This window comes from Apis cerana, linkage group LG8 (assembly GCF_029169275.1).
Source record: "Apis cerana isolate GH-2021 linkage group LG8, AcerK_1.0, whole genome shotgun sequence".
Classification (NCBI taxonomy): domain Eukaryota; kingdom Metazoa; phylum Arthropoda; class Insecta; order Hymenoptera; family Apidae; genus Apis; species Apis cerana.
Window position 1 is genome coordinate 6,873,819 of NC_083859.1, and position 15,700 is coordinate 6,889,518.

General features: G+C 28.2%; 1 protein-coding gene and 2 long non-coding RNA genes across 3 annotated transcripts; 2 read left to right on the plus strand and 1 right to left on the minus strand.

Annotated features, from left to right (window-relative positions):
* Positions 1-1,760: 1,760 nt before the first annotated feature.
* Positions 1,761-3,883, plus strand: LOC133666576 (uncharacterized). Its single transcript, XR_009830896.1, has 2 exons — positions 1,761-2,273; positions 2,753-3,883. It is a non-coding gene; the product is annotated as an uncharacterized LOC133666576 (long non-coding RNA).
* Positions 3,884-5,341: 1,458 nt separating this feature from the next.
* LOC108001700 (coatomer subunit beta') lies at positions 5,342-11,609 on the plus strand. Its single transcript, XM_017062861.3, has 9 exons — positions 5,342-5,585; positions 5,773-5,909; positions 6,444-6,795; positions 6,873-7,811; positions 7,905-8,140; positions 8,214-8,552; positions 8,620-9,219; positions 9,404-9,490; positions 11,332-11,609. Exons 2-9 carry the CDS (start codon positions 5,907-5,909, stop codon positions 11,368-11,370), a joined length of 2,595 nt encoding a protein of 864 aa, XP_016918350.1. The 5' UTR covers positions 5,342-5,585; positions 5,773-5,906; the 3' UTR covers positions 11,371-11,609.
* Positions 11,117-12,746, minus strand: LOC114578030 (uncharacterized). The gene is made up of 2 exons (XR_003698601.2): positions 12,388-12,746; positions 11,117-12,023 (listed from the first exon to the last, which is right to left on the minus strand). It is a non-coding gene; the product is annotated as an uncharacterized LOC114578030 (long non-coding RNA).
* Between the last annotated feature and the right edge of the window lie 2,954 nt (positions 12,747-15,700).

Genomic DNA, 15,700 nt, shown 5'->3' on the forward strand with positions numbered 1-15,700 from the left:
CCATAATTTCCATCATCGAATTGCACGATAATGAACGAGTGAGGTAATAATCGAAAAGATTCGTTTCTTGGTAAAACGGTGTTGAATTATTATTGTTTCAAAATTTTTCAACTTCGTTACATTAATCGAACGAGCTCGTTTCCCGAAGAAAGTATGTTCCGTAAAGAATACATGCATATTTATGTTTTATCGTTTTTAGATGAAATATTATTTTTCTTAAGAAAATAGCATATCTTTTGCATTAACGTTATAATATTGATAAGAGATAGAGAAATAAGTATGTTAATTGCCAAGTGGTTGTTACCTTGATGGGTACTTACCACTGACGTAAGAGGGTCACGGATGACTGGACTTAAATGAGATATGTAAATTAGATAAATAGTTTTTTTTTGTATAATTTTAAACATTTTTAATATTATAATAATAATATATAAAAATATAAATTTGATCAATTAATTTTTTTCAACAAAGTTGTACAGCATATATTCTATCAACACTATCCACCTGAAATATCTTTGTCACTTGAAATAATATGCAAAAACATCTATTTATAAGATTTAAGATCGAAAAAAAAACGTAATATGATTCAATGATTTTACAAGTGGAAGTATGTGGAAGTATGATTCAATGATTTTACAAGTGGACAGATTTGAAGGTTAATTTTATTTTTTTCAAATGAAACATCTAATTTCTTATAATAAGTTTATTTATATAAATAATTGAATATTAAAATAATAAAATCAACTTTCAAATTTTACATATGTTTTTACTTGTAAATAAATCATTATTCATAGTATTATCTCTTTTTTGAAATAAAATTTCATGTAATCATATTTATTTCAATGTGAATCAGCTATTATCTCAATTTTCATGTGATAATAAAAATGAAAAATCAAGCTATATAAATTACTTCTGGTATTTAACCTGTCGAGAATAGATTGTAAGTGATTGTAAACAGCGATATGACATCTACGTTAATACTAGCTTTGATAGATTCCTTTAGCGCGAATCGATGATTAAATTAATCGCGACAGTAAATATGTAAACGTGGGATTTACCGATTGAGAAAAAGTAGGTAAATTCCAGCAAATTGCGCGGATTTTCGAGGATCATTTTCCATCTGTCTCAATTTTCTCATATTAATCGATTTTATTTTAACCATAGTTAGGATGTAAAGCTAGATTTCGAATGTAAAGCTAAGTGTATACATGATATGAGTCGATATGAATCGTTCGATAGAGAAAAAAAATAAAAATTGAAATGATTGTGATTCTTATTTATTTTATTTTCATGATTCTTCATTTAAATATATCAAGACTCTAACTCAATATCTCAAATATATTCTAACATAAACTCTTGCACAATTAAATTAATGAAATATTATAAAATTTACACAATTTATATAAAATATTTATATAAATTTATATAATAATTTATATAATATTAAGATATTCTCTTTTATAATAATAATAAATTTGATAATAAAAAAGAAAGAGATTCACATAATAAATTTTATAAATTCTGAAATATCTATTTATCCTATTTGATTTGTAGTTATTAAATTATATAAGAGAGCTCTGAGGATTCTGAGAAATTTCAGAAATAACCTAAGTTAATGTCATCATATTTGTCATATTGATTTGGTTCAAATTTCAATAATGAAAATATTTTTCCAATGAATACATTGTCATCTAATATTAAGAAAAGATCAAGAACATTTTTCTTACCCATCCTTTATGAAATATTTAATAGGCACATTCTCGATTTATTGCTAACCTGCTGCTTCTTTTCAAGCAACAAAAACTTCACTACAATTACGCGGCGAATACATTATTTATTTGTTTCTCCTTTCGACATTAATGCTTATTGTATTTTTTTTATTTGTTATTATTTTTTCCAGTTCTTTGCACAGATTTTTATTTTACAGTTTCATCGATCATGCATCATGTTATTCCATAAATGGAAACGCTCTTTTTTCTTTTTTTTCTTTTTTTTTTTTGTTTTTCTTTCTTCTGAACGTGATCGTCGATCAGTCTGTGATCTATGCTATCGATCGACACGTTGCTTCGGAAAATCGTCACAGCGGAAGTTATATCGCGTATTGATATACGAGAACACGAAGATTTAAGATTGGAGACAGTTTCACGGGAGGAAATTCCTTTCCCTTTTTGCTAGTATTGGTTGTTGGTTCTTGCTTCCGGCTACCAGAGACTTCTGGTATCCGTTTCCCGATCGGGTTTTGTTTTTTTGAAATATGACATCCAGGAAGTCAGGTATGTACCTGAATTACTCTCATGATCATTTCTGTAATCACTCATTTTTCCTGAGTCTTATTCTTTCTCTTCAATTTTTTTCTTTCTTTTTTCTTTTTTTTTAGTTATTAATGAAAGAAAGAATTGAATATTTTTTGAATTCTTTAAACTGATACTTTTGCAAGATTAGCACTTGACTCTTAGAAAATAGGTTATGTTTAAAAAAAGATTAAAAAAAATTGTTTTAATATATAGTTTCATTTCTTCAAGAAATAGAATATATGAATTTTTTTTATAATAATTAACAATATAGCAGATCGTTTAATACATTTTAATTTTAATGATAAAAACTACTCATTAGTTGACATATCATTATGTCATTTATTATACAGTATATATATGATTTAGCTTGTAAATCTAAAACTGTTTTATTTTCATAATTACGTAAGAGAAAGTGGTTCTATTATATTATAATCAATAAAACTTGCATATGTTTTCAGATGTCAACTTTTTACAACTTTTCTGCACAGTCCAAAATCCAATATTCATCGATATAATTGGCGCAGCCGTTAACAAATATAATTATGCATATTCGAATTGATAAGTCGATCATTGTTATCAGTGAGTGTCGATATGATATTTCTATTTGTCAAACAAATCCAGAAGCTAAAATACAGTATCAATAGTATTTCTGGTTGATTCGTGGTCGATGATAAGTCAACGAATGGGCTAACTAACCGATGGTTTCGCAGAACGTTTTTTCGCAACCGAGACGGGTCGACGACTCGAAGCTAGAGACGAAAACGCTCCCTTCCGTATTCGTGGAATTTCGAGACGAGTAGCTCGCAGTAAACGGTGTGTAATATTAAGTTGAGTAATAAGTTCGCGTTTCTCTAATAGAACATTAACGCTGAGAAAATTGAAGAAGAGTTCCTAGGTTTATTATTTAAAAATTATAATTTAAAAATATAAAAATAACAAATATATAAAAATATGGAAATACAGAAATGTAAGAATTGGAATATCTTTGAAGTTTATATAAAAATATAAAAATATAAAAATTTAAAAATATATTATTTTTAAAAATATATTTAAAAATAATTTAATTATTTTTATAGAAAATATATTATTTTTTCTAATATTGAAACTTATAAATTGAAAATTTAAAAAAAAATTATTACTTATAACTTTAAAGTTGTTATTAAGAATCAATTTTGATTTAATAAATTTAATTAAAATCAATGAGTTTAAATTAAGTCTAACTTAAAATAAATTAATTATATATTTATTACATATTTCTAATTTAATTCATAGTTTTAGTACAATATTCATATACATATCTATTATACATTCATATTTAATATATTTGATAATTATTTCTCTATAAAAAAATGAATATTTAATAAAATAACGACATTATCTAAAATCAATCATCAAATATAATTACAAATTATATATTTTGCCAATTATTCACCATTAATAAATATTATTGTCATTATAAATATATATTATTGTCATGTTAATAATTCTAACAATTTTATTTGTATAATACTAGTTGATTAGTTTAAAATGTACGTAAAATGTACATATAAAATATGAAAAATAAAAAAAAAATAGATGAAGAAATCTTATTTCAAATCTATTCTACTTTACTTATTTTTCAATATTCATATTTCCCTAGAAGTAAAAATAATTCGACCGCAAAATCATGATTACCAGATCTTCAGAGGCCATACCTAAATGGTTAAAGTTCAGAAAGCAGGTCACCTCTTTCTGGATCGAGAGGAAACAATCACGAACTCATTTTTTCCCTAGAAGAATTTTTATAATGATAATTTTAGCTGCTCGTTTGCTACTCGTGAAGAAAATCCAGATTAGTTGATAAAACAGATTTATCTTATAATAATTATCTACTAATGAACAAATTCTAGAATACATGGAGATTTAGAAAGAAATGTTATTCTTATTTGATAATTTATTAAAAAGTTAATCATAAAATTTGATAGAAAACTGAGAGAGATAATAATACATATGCAATAATAATTTAAACTTTTGAATACTACTATGTATTATTACATTAAAAAAATTGCAAAAAAAATATTGAAATTTTCAATCTATAACAAATTTAAAATTTATGTTCGTTCCACAAACATGATATTTGTGATTCATAAATGTTTAAATGTTTCATGTTTTACACGTTTTATATTTCACATAATATAAAACTTGGAAAATTAAAAAAATTAAGAAAGAAAATATAATTAATTGTTACTCAGTAATTTGAAGTTCTTGATAATTAATAATCTAAATATAACTTATTGGCATAAGAATTTATTGTTATTACATAAATTGATCTATCATAAATATTAAAAATATCATAATTTCGATAAAAAAATAGTTTTGCTTACCAAACTGAAAATCCATCTTTTCTCAAAAATTAATGCAATACCTAAAAATCGATTTATCAACTTATAGGATAATAAAATATAGGATAATAAACAATTATAAAGTATGTTTCATTTTTACTCAAGAAATATTATACACTTTATGATAGATGCGTATAAGAATAATTACATTTTCAAATTATTTTGTGAATCGCATTTTATACAATGAATAATCTATATTTATATTGATTTATTGATACAAATTACTTATCATTTTTTTTTGTAAAATTTTAATGAAACACGTACTTTTATTGTCAATATTTCTTTAATTAATTGCAAAGAAATATACTTATAATTATCTTATTAGTTTGATTTTTTATTGTACTTTTATTAATCAATAAAACAATTCATAATAATTGTTTTAGAAAAAGACAAATAAAATTAATTAAATATCGGCATTGTTATCTAAAAATTTGGCAGAACAAATGGACAAGATCAGAAAAGATATAGAATAAAAATTAAACACTTAGCGCCATCTCTAGAGCGCCATCGTTATAAATAAAATCAATATATAAACAAAGAAAACGATAAAATGGTATAAGAATTAACATTCAACGCTATATCAAAAAACATTTTTCTAAAGGCAAAATAGTTAGAATAAGAATTGAAGATTAACACCATCTCGCGTTGAACTTCTAATTCTAAAGCAAAATGTTAATTAAACACGTTTTCATTATTTTATTTTTAAAACTAAATGAATATCACATATGAGATAATATATAATAATATATTGAATGTTAGATGTATTCTATATCTCGTTTGTAAACTAATAATCGTTATATTACTCTATAATATATATTTATTTAATAATTATTAAAAGAATTCTATTTTATCGATATTTCAATAATATTTAAGGGGTCACATATGATTACAGACTGTACGTCATAAAAGTGTAAGTTAAGGATTTGACATATTCTATATTGCATCATTAATTTATAAATAAATCTTCAAATTTAATAAGTTAACTATAAAAATTGTCAATAAGATTGGATGTTCTATGAATATTCATCTAATGATAAATATATTTAGTCGATTGTTAAATCCATGTGTAAGAACCTTTAAATCAACGCCATTTTTAGGAGGTGTATATTGTTGTGTAGTGGCAGAGAGGTTGGGCCACGTAGTTACTTCATGGGAGAAAATTTAAATTTTGTGTCTACGTTATTGGGCTCGAAATTGTTTAATACTGTAAATATATATTGTACAATAAAAAATGGTATGTATTTTAAAAATACAAATAATGTAATTTAACAAATTTATCTCCTATTTCTATATTCTAGTTTTAATGGTAGTTTTTATATTTCGCTTTAATGGTAGTGACAAAAAATTGTAATAATAATAGCTATATTCTGTAATAAATAATTATTATATGATTGTTCTGATATAAAAATTCTAGATTTAAATGATTTTTAACGATACATTATTTTATTTTTTATTTATTTTTTTTTCTTATTTTTGACAGCTGGCTATTTTTTATGATAACTATCATTAAATAATGATAAGTTCATATTAAAAAATGTATATAATATGTATATTATTCATTCAATGATAACTCATGCAATATACTTTTAATACATAATTTTTTTTTATTAAAATATCACATATTAAATATCAAGATATTCCAAAATTGTTTTATTATTGTTTAAATACATAATTCTTTTAATAAAATTCCTTTATTATATTAATATATTAACATTATGTAAATCATATTATATTTTAAATGACAAATTTATATTTTCTTTTTCATCAGCCTCTGAGGTTAGATATCAAACGAAAACTGACTGCAAGGTCAGACAGAGTAAAAAGTGTAGATCTTCATCCGACAGAACCATGGATGCTTTGTTCCTTGTATCAGGGAAATGTTAATATATGGAATCATGAAAACCAAATGCTGGTCAAAACATTTGAAGTGTGTGATTTACCAGTTCGTACAGCTAAATTTGTACCACGCAAGAATTGGGTTGTTACTGGTTCAGATGATATGCAAGTTAGAGTATTTAATTATAATACTTTAGAACGTGTGCATTCTTTTGAAGCACATAGTGACTATGTCAGATGTATTGCAGTACATCCAACGCAACCATTTATATTAACAAGTAGTGGTATGTATTCATTTATTTTTTACTTTTAATAATTTTTTTAATTCTTTTTAAAATTAATTTTTGTGTTTTTTTTTTAGATGACATGTTAATCAAATTATGGAATTGGGAAAAAGGTTGGATAGGACAACAAGTATTTGAGGGACATACACATTATGTAATGCAAGTTGTATTTAATCCAAAAGATAACAATACATTTGCAAGTGCATCATTAGACAGAACAGTGAAAGTTTGGCAACTTGGATCTTCAACTGCCAATTTCACTTTAGATGGTCATGAAAAAGGTGTAAATTGTGTTGATTACTATCATGGTGGAGACAAACCATACTTAATATCAGGGGCAGATGATAACTATGTCAAAATCTGGGATTATCAAAACAAAACTTGTGTACAAACATTGGAAGGGCATACACAGAATATTTGTGCTGTTTGCTTCCACCCAGAACTACCAATTATTCTCACTGGTTCTGAAGATGGAACAGTTCGAATATGGCATTCTGGAACATATAGATTGGAATCTTCTCTTAATTATGGTTTTGAAAGAGTATGGACAATTGCTTGTTTACGGGGTTCGAATAACGTTGCAATTGGTTATGATGAAAGTAGTGTTATAGTAAAAGTAGGTAGAGAGGAACCTGCAGTTTCAATGGATTCATTGGGTGGTAAAATCGTTTGGGCGAAGCACAGTGAAATACAGCAAGTGAATTTGAAAGCCTTAGGAGAAGAAACACAAGATGGAGAGAGGCTTCCATTAGCTGTTAAAGATATGGGTGCTTGTGAAATTTATCCACAAACAATTCAACACAATCCAAATGGAAGGTTCTTAGTTGTTTGTGGAGATGGAGAATATATTATTTATACATCTATGGCATTAAGAAATAAAGCCTTTGGTCAAGCATCAGAATTTATTTGGGCAGCTGATTCAAGTCAGTATGCTGTTAGAGAAAGTAACACTACTGTAAAAGTTTTTAAAAACTTTAAAGAAAAAAAAAGTTTTAAACCCGATTTTGGTGCCGATGGTAAATATAATAATTATTTATTCTTAAAAAAAATATAAAATATAATAATTATTTTTCTCTCGTATTTTATTTAGTTATATATTTTTTATTTAGGTATTTTTGGAGGATTTTTATTGGGCGTTTCATCCGGATCTGGCTTATCGTTCTTTGATTGGGATACGTTAAAGTTAATTCGTCGTATAGATATTCAACCTACACATGTCTATTGGGCCGAAAATGCCTCTTTAGTAGCATTGGCAACATCTGATCAATACTTTATTTTAAAATATCACACTGATGCTGTTGCAAATGCATCAGAAAATTCGGAAGACATTGAAGATGCTTTCGAGGTTTGTCATTTCCATTATTAACATTTAGAATAAAAGATAATGTTTTAAAATCTAATCGTTTAATACCATACAGATGGTAGCAGAAATGAATGAAGTTGTAAAAACTGGTCTTTGGGTTGGTGATTGCTTCATTTATACGAATAGTGTAAATCGAATAAATTATTTCGTTGGTGGAGAAGTTGTGACTGTATCGCATTTGGATAGACCAATGTATCTTCTTGGATATGTGCCGAGAGATAACAGATTATATTTATGTGATAAAGAATTATCTGTTGTTTCATATTCACTATTGTTGTCTGTATTAGAATATCAAACTGCTGTTATGCGAAAAGATTTTGAAACGGCAGATAGAGTTCTTCCCACAGTTCCCAAAGAACATCGTACGCGTGTGGCTCATTTCTTGGAAAAACAAGTGCGTATTATTGAAGAAATATATTGCTTAATATATTTTCCATATTTTAATATCTCAAATACTCTAGGGTTTTAAAGAACAAGCATTAGCCGTGTCTACGGATCCTGAGCATAGGTTCGAACTGGCTCTAGCTTTGGGAGATCTTATAACAGCACACTCTCTTGCTAAGGAAGCAAACAGTCAGCAAAAATGGCGACAATTGGCATCTCTTGCAACGCAAAAAGGAAAATTATGTTTAGCACAAGAATGTTTGCATCAGGCACAAGATTTCGGAGGACTTTTATTACTCGCCACAAGCACAGGAAATGCAAATATGATTCAAAAATTGGGCGTAGATGCAGACGAAACTGGCAAGAACAACATTTCTTTCTTATCAAATTTTATTCTTGGAGACCTCGACAAGTGCCTAGATATTCTCATAAAGACAGATAGAATTCCAGAAGCTGCATTTTTTGCAAGAACATATGCACCTAGTAAAATTTCATTTATTGTAAAATTATGGAAGGAAAAACTATCAACTGTAAGCAAGAAAGCCGGACAAAGTTTGGCCGATCCTGAACAATACGAAAATCTGTTCCCTGGATATAGAGAAGCATTGAAAGTTGAGCAGTTTCTTAGAGAAGAGAGTAAAAAAAAGATTCCGGCATCTGCATTTCCGGAAGTACAAGTAAAAATATTTTTTTTATATTTATATTTTTTTAAATATTTTTTAATTTTTTAATTTTTTTATAAATTTAATATACGAAATTTTTATTTTTTCGATAATTTGAAATATCGTACAAAACATATTCCATAATATTGAAATATTAAGTTTCTAATTATAATTTTAATTTTACGTGTTTTCATTATAGTCCAATGTCGATCGAAAACCATTCGAAGAGATGTTGGCAGCTGATTTGGATCTCGATCTCGAAATTGACGATACTATCGATACTACTGTAAGTAGATTCAGGTGATATAAAAAATATGAAATTGAAGTGATATAAATATAAAATTATCCAACAATTAATACAGTTTAGAATTTGGTATACAATTGATTTTTTGTTATATAATTACACATTTGTTTTAATTGTTTTCAATTAAAAAACAAGAAAATATATATTAATCAGTGAAAAGTTGCTTACCAAGTGTACCAAATCTAATACTGACATGATATCATTAACATTTACAATAAATAATTATTTATTTTAAGTTTTTTATTTTGACAAAATTTTTAATATTAAAATTTTTTACATTATTTTTTTTTCTCTTTTTCGATAGTTACGTTAAAGTTATATCGTTAAATTAATTATCCTCATGTTATGATAATGTTATGATTTCTTATCGTGACAGTAAAAATCAAGTATATTTTTTCGTATTATAAATATTTTTTATCATTTCTTTGGTTTTGTTTTTATTTTATTTTATTCTTTTGCGTTTATTAATAATAACTTAACTATAGAAATAATTAATATAAAATAATTTTATTATAATCAATTGTAATAAAATAATTTGGTTATAAATAACCGATCATATGCCATATAATTTATTGGTAGATGTTGAAATAATATTTATAAATATGTTTTTTTATTTTACACCGATATGTATATTGGGGCGAGATAAGGTTATATCAATATGTAATAAGATCAAGATATTAAAATTATAAAAAGGAAGCAATAGGTGAATTGAGATCAAATGGAAAAGTAACAAGGGGTGGGAGAAACAAAAAGGGGATAACTAGACGATGCCTTAATACCCTTAAATACAGACGCGTAATTCTAGAAGGGTATTACATTACTAAAACAGGCTGAAATCAAGCGTAACACGCACACGCGCGTTTATAGCGAATGTATGCGTGACGATATATCGATCTTGACCGATGTATGTGAACACGTTCCAGCTATCGAGCAGAACGAACACTTCATTAAATAAAGCAAAGAAAAGTGAAACATACGCAGGTATAAAAGGAAGGGAAAAACCGTCGCAGGTATGTGAAAGTAAAAGATTTTGAGACATTTATTTCAAGATCGATAATGATATTTTAAGAAATCATTTTTTTCTTTTCTAAAGAAATTTTTTATTCTTTTAAATATTGATTATCAAGATTCTTGAGTCATCAACAATCATGTAGAGAGAGTTGTGGGACCATAAAGTTTGTTGACTTCTCGCCAGTCACGGTTCATTCTCTTTACAGCCTTATTGCCATAACATTCGTGTACAGAATCCCTCTTTGTGTACCCTTTCCTTCGTTTATATTGTTTTATCACACTTTCTTCTTTCAGACAGCAAATATTTCTTTTATGGAATCGATATGTACCCTCATTAGATATATGGTATCTATTAAAAATTGACAATAAGAAATAATTGATTATTTGTTCAAACAATTATAGTTTATTTTTCGAATCGAATTTTTTAAAGATAGTAATTATTATTAAATCCTTTATTATGAATTTGTTGAAGTGCAATTTTGATTTAACAAAAGATTTTTAAACAATTTTTTATGATATAAATATAATGAAAAAATATTAACAAATTTGCAATGATTTAAAAAAAAACCTTATCGAAATTATTTACATTCTTATAAATTTTAATTAAATATATATTTCTTTTAATTATTCATTTTATTATATTACATAGACAACAATAAAAATGATTGAAGAAAACTTTGTTAAATAAAATCTCAAAGAAAAAGAATAAAAGAAAATTAATTTATGGTAGTAACAATTAAATATATCGCATAGCACATAAGTTCATGATTTTTTAAAATTATTAACTATAGAAAATGCGTTTTTTGTTTCAGGGTGTGAATCTTGACGATGACCTTCTTGAGGAAGATTAGTCGATTGGAGGCTAGGTAACGTGTATTTCGCACGTGTAATATCCATTCTTCTGTCAATCATTCCCCATGAGCCAATCAGAATTGTTTAAACTCAAGTATTAAAAAGAAAAGAAATCGCGAAAGAACATTTTTGTGCGCGAGTGTTTTTATCATGCACAATATTCCACCTGTGCACGCAGACTTTATTCATGTACCGAGAATTATATAGTATATTGTAATATAACAAAATATTCACATAAGTTTTCACCTGTTTTTTTCCATGGCCATCATTGCCCAATCTTGAGGTATCTTTTTTATCGATGCTTGGAAATTTAGGAAATCTACAAATACATGTTAATATAAAAAAAATTCAATATAATTTAATTTCCATTTTATTTTGCAGATAAATATTTCCGTGTTGGAGAAATAAACAATAAATATTTATATTCTGAAAACCAAAATACTATATTTCCAATTTGTTGTCAATCCAGTTAACATCACAACAAAATAAGAATGATTCTCCATATCACCATCATCCAATTTTTTCCATGCTGAACAAAACTTTCCTCTAAAGGACCCAAAAATAATTCAAACACTTTATAAGGAACACTCTTAACTCTCTTTGAAATCCGAATAGTCGACGATTTTCATGCATGCGTACGTGTCGTGAGCCACTAGAAAGAGAAAGAGATATATTTTGCGTGACTGGTACGTGCTCTGAGGTTCCCTAACACAACGTGCACTCAAAGAAGTCGTTAACTATCGTATTCCATCTTTATTTTCATTGTACCAGTTACAGATCAGATAAAAAAAAAATACATTTAAAAAAAACAGCAAATTTCATGGATCATGCAAAAAGAAGTATAACAATTTTTTTTTTTAAATCATTTTATTGCCTGCAAAAAAGGTTAGAACTATTTATTGAATTCTTTTTTAATTCTATTAATTAAAAATATCAATAATGAGAAATTGTGGTCAGTGTTATAAAGAGATTTAAAACTATTGCAATTTTTTTTTTATTAGTATTTTTATATTTACCTCTATGTCTTTTTGCATTTTTGTTATTTTTATGGAACAGATTGAGGAATCGCGTGTCTGGATAACAAGAGACGGCTACGAGGACGGATTAATCGCGTGTAAATTTACGCCACACCGGGGTAACTCGGTGCAACAGGCTGAAAAACGATGGAGTAGTAGGTGGAGACAGAGAAAGACGAGGGAACAGGGCGGAAAGATAGCCACGCACGTCGTCTCGAAAATAGAATCAGCTTCGTTGACACTCTGCTACAAATTGTCCGCGTCGTTATGCTCTTTGTAAGAGGCGCTCTTTCTTTCTCTCTGAGTGCTCATTCGAATACTTAGCAATTTTTGAATTCCGATCTCTGCCCTTTGACTAATCGGACATTAAACATTAGAAATATACATATAAAAAAGTTATTATACATTACATGAAAGATTTTAAAAGATTAAATTTACAAACTAAGGTTAAAATTACATTATTAAATTAATATATTTTCACAGGAAATTAAGACAAAATAATTTAAAAAATTACTAAGAAGTTGGATTTTAAATTATTATTAAATTATTAAGTTAGTAAAGGTAAAGATAATCATATATTTTTTTTTCTTTTTTGAGTTTTGAATAAAAAGAGGAATAATAGGAAACAGTATTTATTTCTTATAAGCATATAAGCTTAGAATTCATTATTGATTAGTATACAGTTGCTGAGTGTACAAAACTCTAATCTAATTTTTTCCATAACAATAACAATTTTAGAGAATAAAAGTCCAAGCATTTGAAATTTAAATACCCGTATTTCTACGCGACATCCACTTCTGTGTTTAAATGGAATTCCTTTCTCAGTGTTCGAGATGATTCCCGAGCGAACATCACTAACGAAAAGAGCATATAACAAATAAATACTGTATATTGATTCTGCTAGGCCAAATGGTTGGGTGTGTAGATTATAATTAACTGATTTTAGGTGACGTCTCGAAAAGTAAATGGACCGCGTAACACCAGTCCTACTCTCCAAGCAGTGTCGCTGAGAATTTATTACCATCCGTTCTGTGCGAGGATTACCAGAACTCGGTCGAACGATATCTGACACACTCTCCCTCGTTTCGTCCAGTTAAATCCACTCTAACGACCGCGTAAACGAGCCGAGTAATTCTTAAGGCGGAGCTAAATATAGACCGGCAAAAATTATTCCAATAAGATTCGACGTTCTCTTTCTTTGCTTATTCTTTCATAAAATAGAGATCTGAAGAAGGAGGAAGGTATAACTCAACTTGAATCTCCTTTGATATTTCCTATCATCCTTCTTTCTATAAAAAACATAAACTAATCCTGAATCCTGGTGAGTTAACAAAAAAATAAAAAATTCATAATTTTTATTCATATTTATAACTAATTAATTATAATTAAATAAATCAATTATAATATGTCCATTCAGGTACTGTATCCCAATTCCTTCGTTCTTTTTAATTGCGAATAACGTGTTTATTGAGTATTTATTGTTGGTGTAAAATGATGTAATTATTGATTATGCTAGTCAGTAACACAGGAGGAACAATTTAACCGGCACCAAAAGTCGGAAAATAGTCTCGAATCGCACGTGCGTGGAAGAAGCCGTGAAGCTGCTAATAGTCGCCTAAATGGTCGACACGCTTCCTCTGGCTGTCGCTATATGTTACCTCCGCCCTCTATTTACACGACATGGACGATGCACGTGCGTGTGAATCTCGACGCGACTGAAACGAAAGAATTCTCGACTGCTTGCTACATTATACTCGTTCAAACGTTTAAAAAGAGAGAGAGAAAAAATGTAACCAGTCGAATTTTCCACATAAAAATTAATTCACTCGGTTTCAGTAATTTCCTAAGCTAATATAAGCCATTTACGACTCTACTTTAACGTCCGTAAACAATTACATACACTGTCGCTCGTAAAGTCAAGAAAATTATTGTCTCTGTGATTGTCAGTCCAACTAGAACTGATTCAATGGGAAACAATAACTGCATAGTGGTCGTGTCCGTTGTAAAGCACTGCGACCACATCTCTGTAATCTGAACCTACAGAGAAACACCAGGAATGATTTACCTGACTCCCGGTGGATTCGTTCCACAGAGAGGGGAACCACCGATGATTAACGCCAGTGTTTGCTTATAGAGACTCTTTGCGTGAACCGAACAGTAGCCGACGTTTATGTTTCGAGTTTCTCGTAAGATTTAGCTATTGTATACTTTTTTCCATCCTGGTCAGATGAATGGTTTATTATTTCATTTTCTTGAGGACACCATGTTCATGCTGTTCTTCTTTTTAATCTCACCTGTTTCAGTCAACCAATGAGAGTTTAGATGTTTCCATCTGTCTCTACGATGGTTCTTCTCGAAGAAAGAGACAGTTGCTTCTACCTGTGTCAAAGTGACCAATGAGAGAGTCAGAATAATATAGACCCTCCCCGTAGCTGGATTTACATTGCCGCATACGGTGAAATACACGCTTCTTTTTTCATAATGTAGAAGTAAAATGTATATTGGATAAAAATTTTGAAAGTTTATACTTTAGAGAAAAATTTCATGAATTATATATATATATATGAATATAATTGAAAAATTTAATAATTCAGTTTACAATTCTAAAATGTTGTATTTATTTGATTATCTTTTTAAAACGATATAAATTACATTATCAAATGTGCAAATATTACTGGTATCTGGTCAACTTATAATAATTCATTAAAAAAAAAAAAAAAAAAAAATTATAAAGTGAGGAAATATTAAAAACAATAACATAAAAAATGGAATTTCTGAAAATTCAAGAAAGAACAAATTATAATGATGCAAATAAGAAGATTTCTGTCCATTCCATTCATGCCATGCGTGCTCTTTTCCATCGAGCTGGCAAGATTTATTTTGAGGCGGGCATGCAGAAGGGACGTGGCCGTACGATCGATTTCCAGACGAAAAATAAAGTGCACGTGCTATTCCTGCGCTGATGCACGTACGGTGTTGACTGGCTGTGCACGGCCAACCTCTCTTTTACGGAGAATATTAAAGCTCGCTTGTGTGCACCGTGTTTGTAAAACATCCTCGTCGACGCAAACATCCCCATTGCTGGCCATTGGCTACTTTTCCCTCTTCCGCTCTTTTTCTCATTTTGCCAGGGATATTCTGAGCCCTGGAGCTCGCATTGAATCACAGGAAGCGACTATACTTTTGTTCTGAATATCGGGCAAAAATAGAATCACCATAAGAATGGATGATAATGTCTTCTAATATTTTGTAGAATTATAATAAATTGGAGAGCACGATGATTAATTAATTTACAGGGAATTAGAAAATTGTG

Bases quoted from the DNA above. Each gene is read 5' to 3' on its own strand.
- LOC108001700 (XM_017062861.3), top strand. The intron at 7,812-7,904 runs GTAAATATAATA...TTTTTTATTTAG, and splicing joins ACCCGATTTTGGTGCCGATG to GTATTTTTGGAGGATTTTTA. The intron at 9,491-11,331 runs GTAAGTAGATTC...TTTTTGTTTCAG, and splicing joins ACGATACTATCGATACTACT to GGTGTGAATCTTGACGATGA.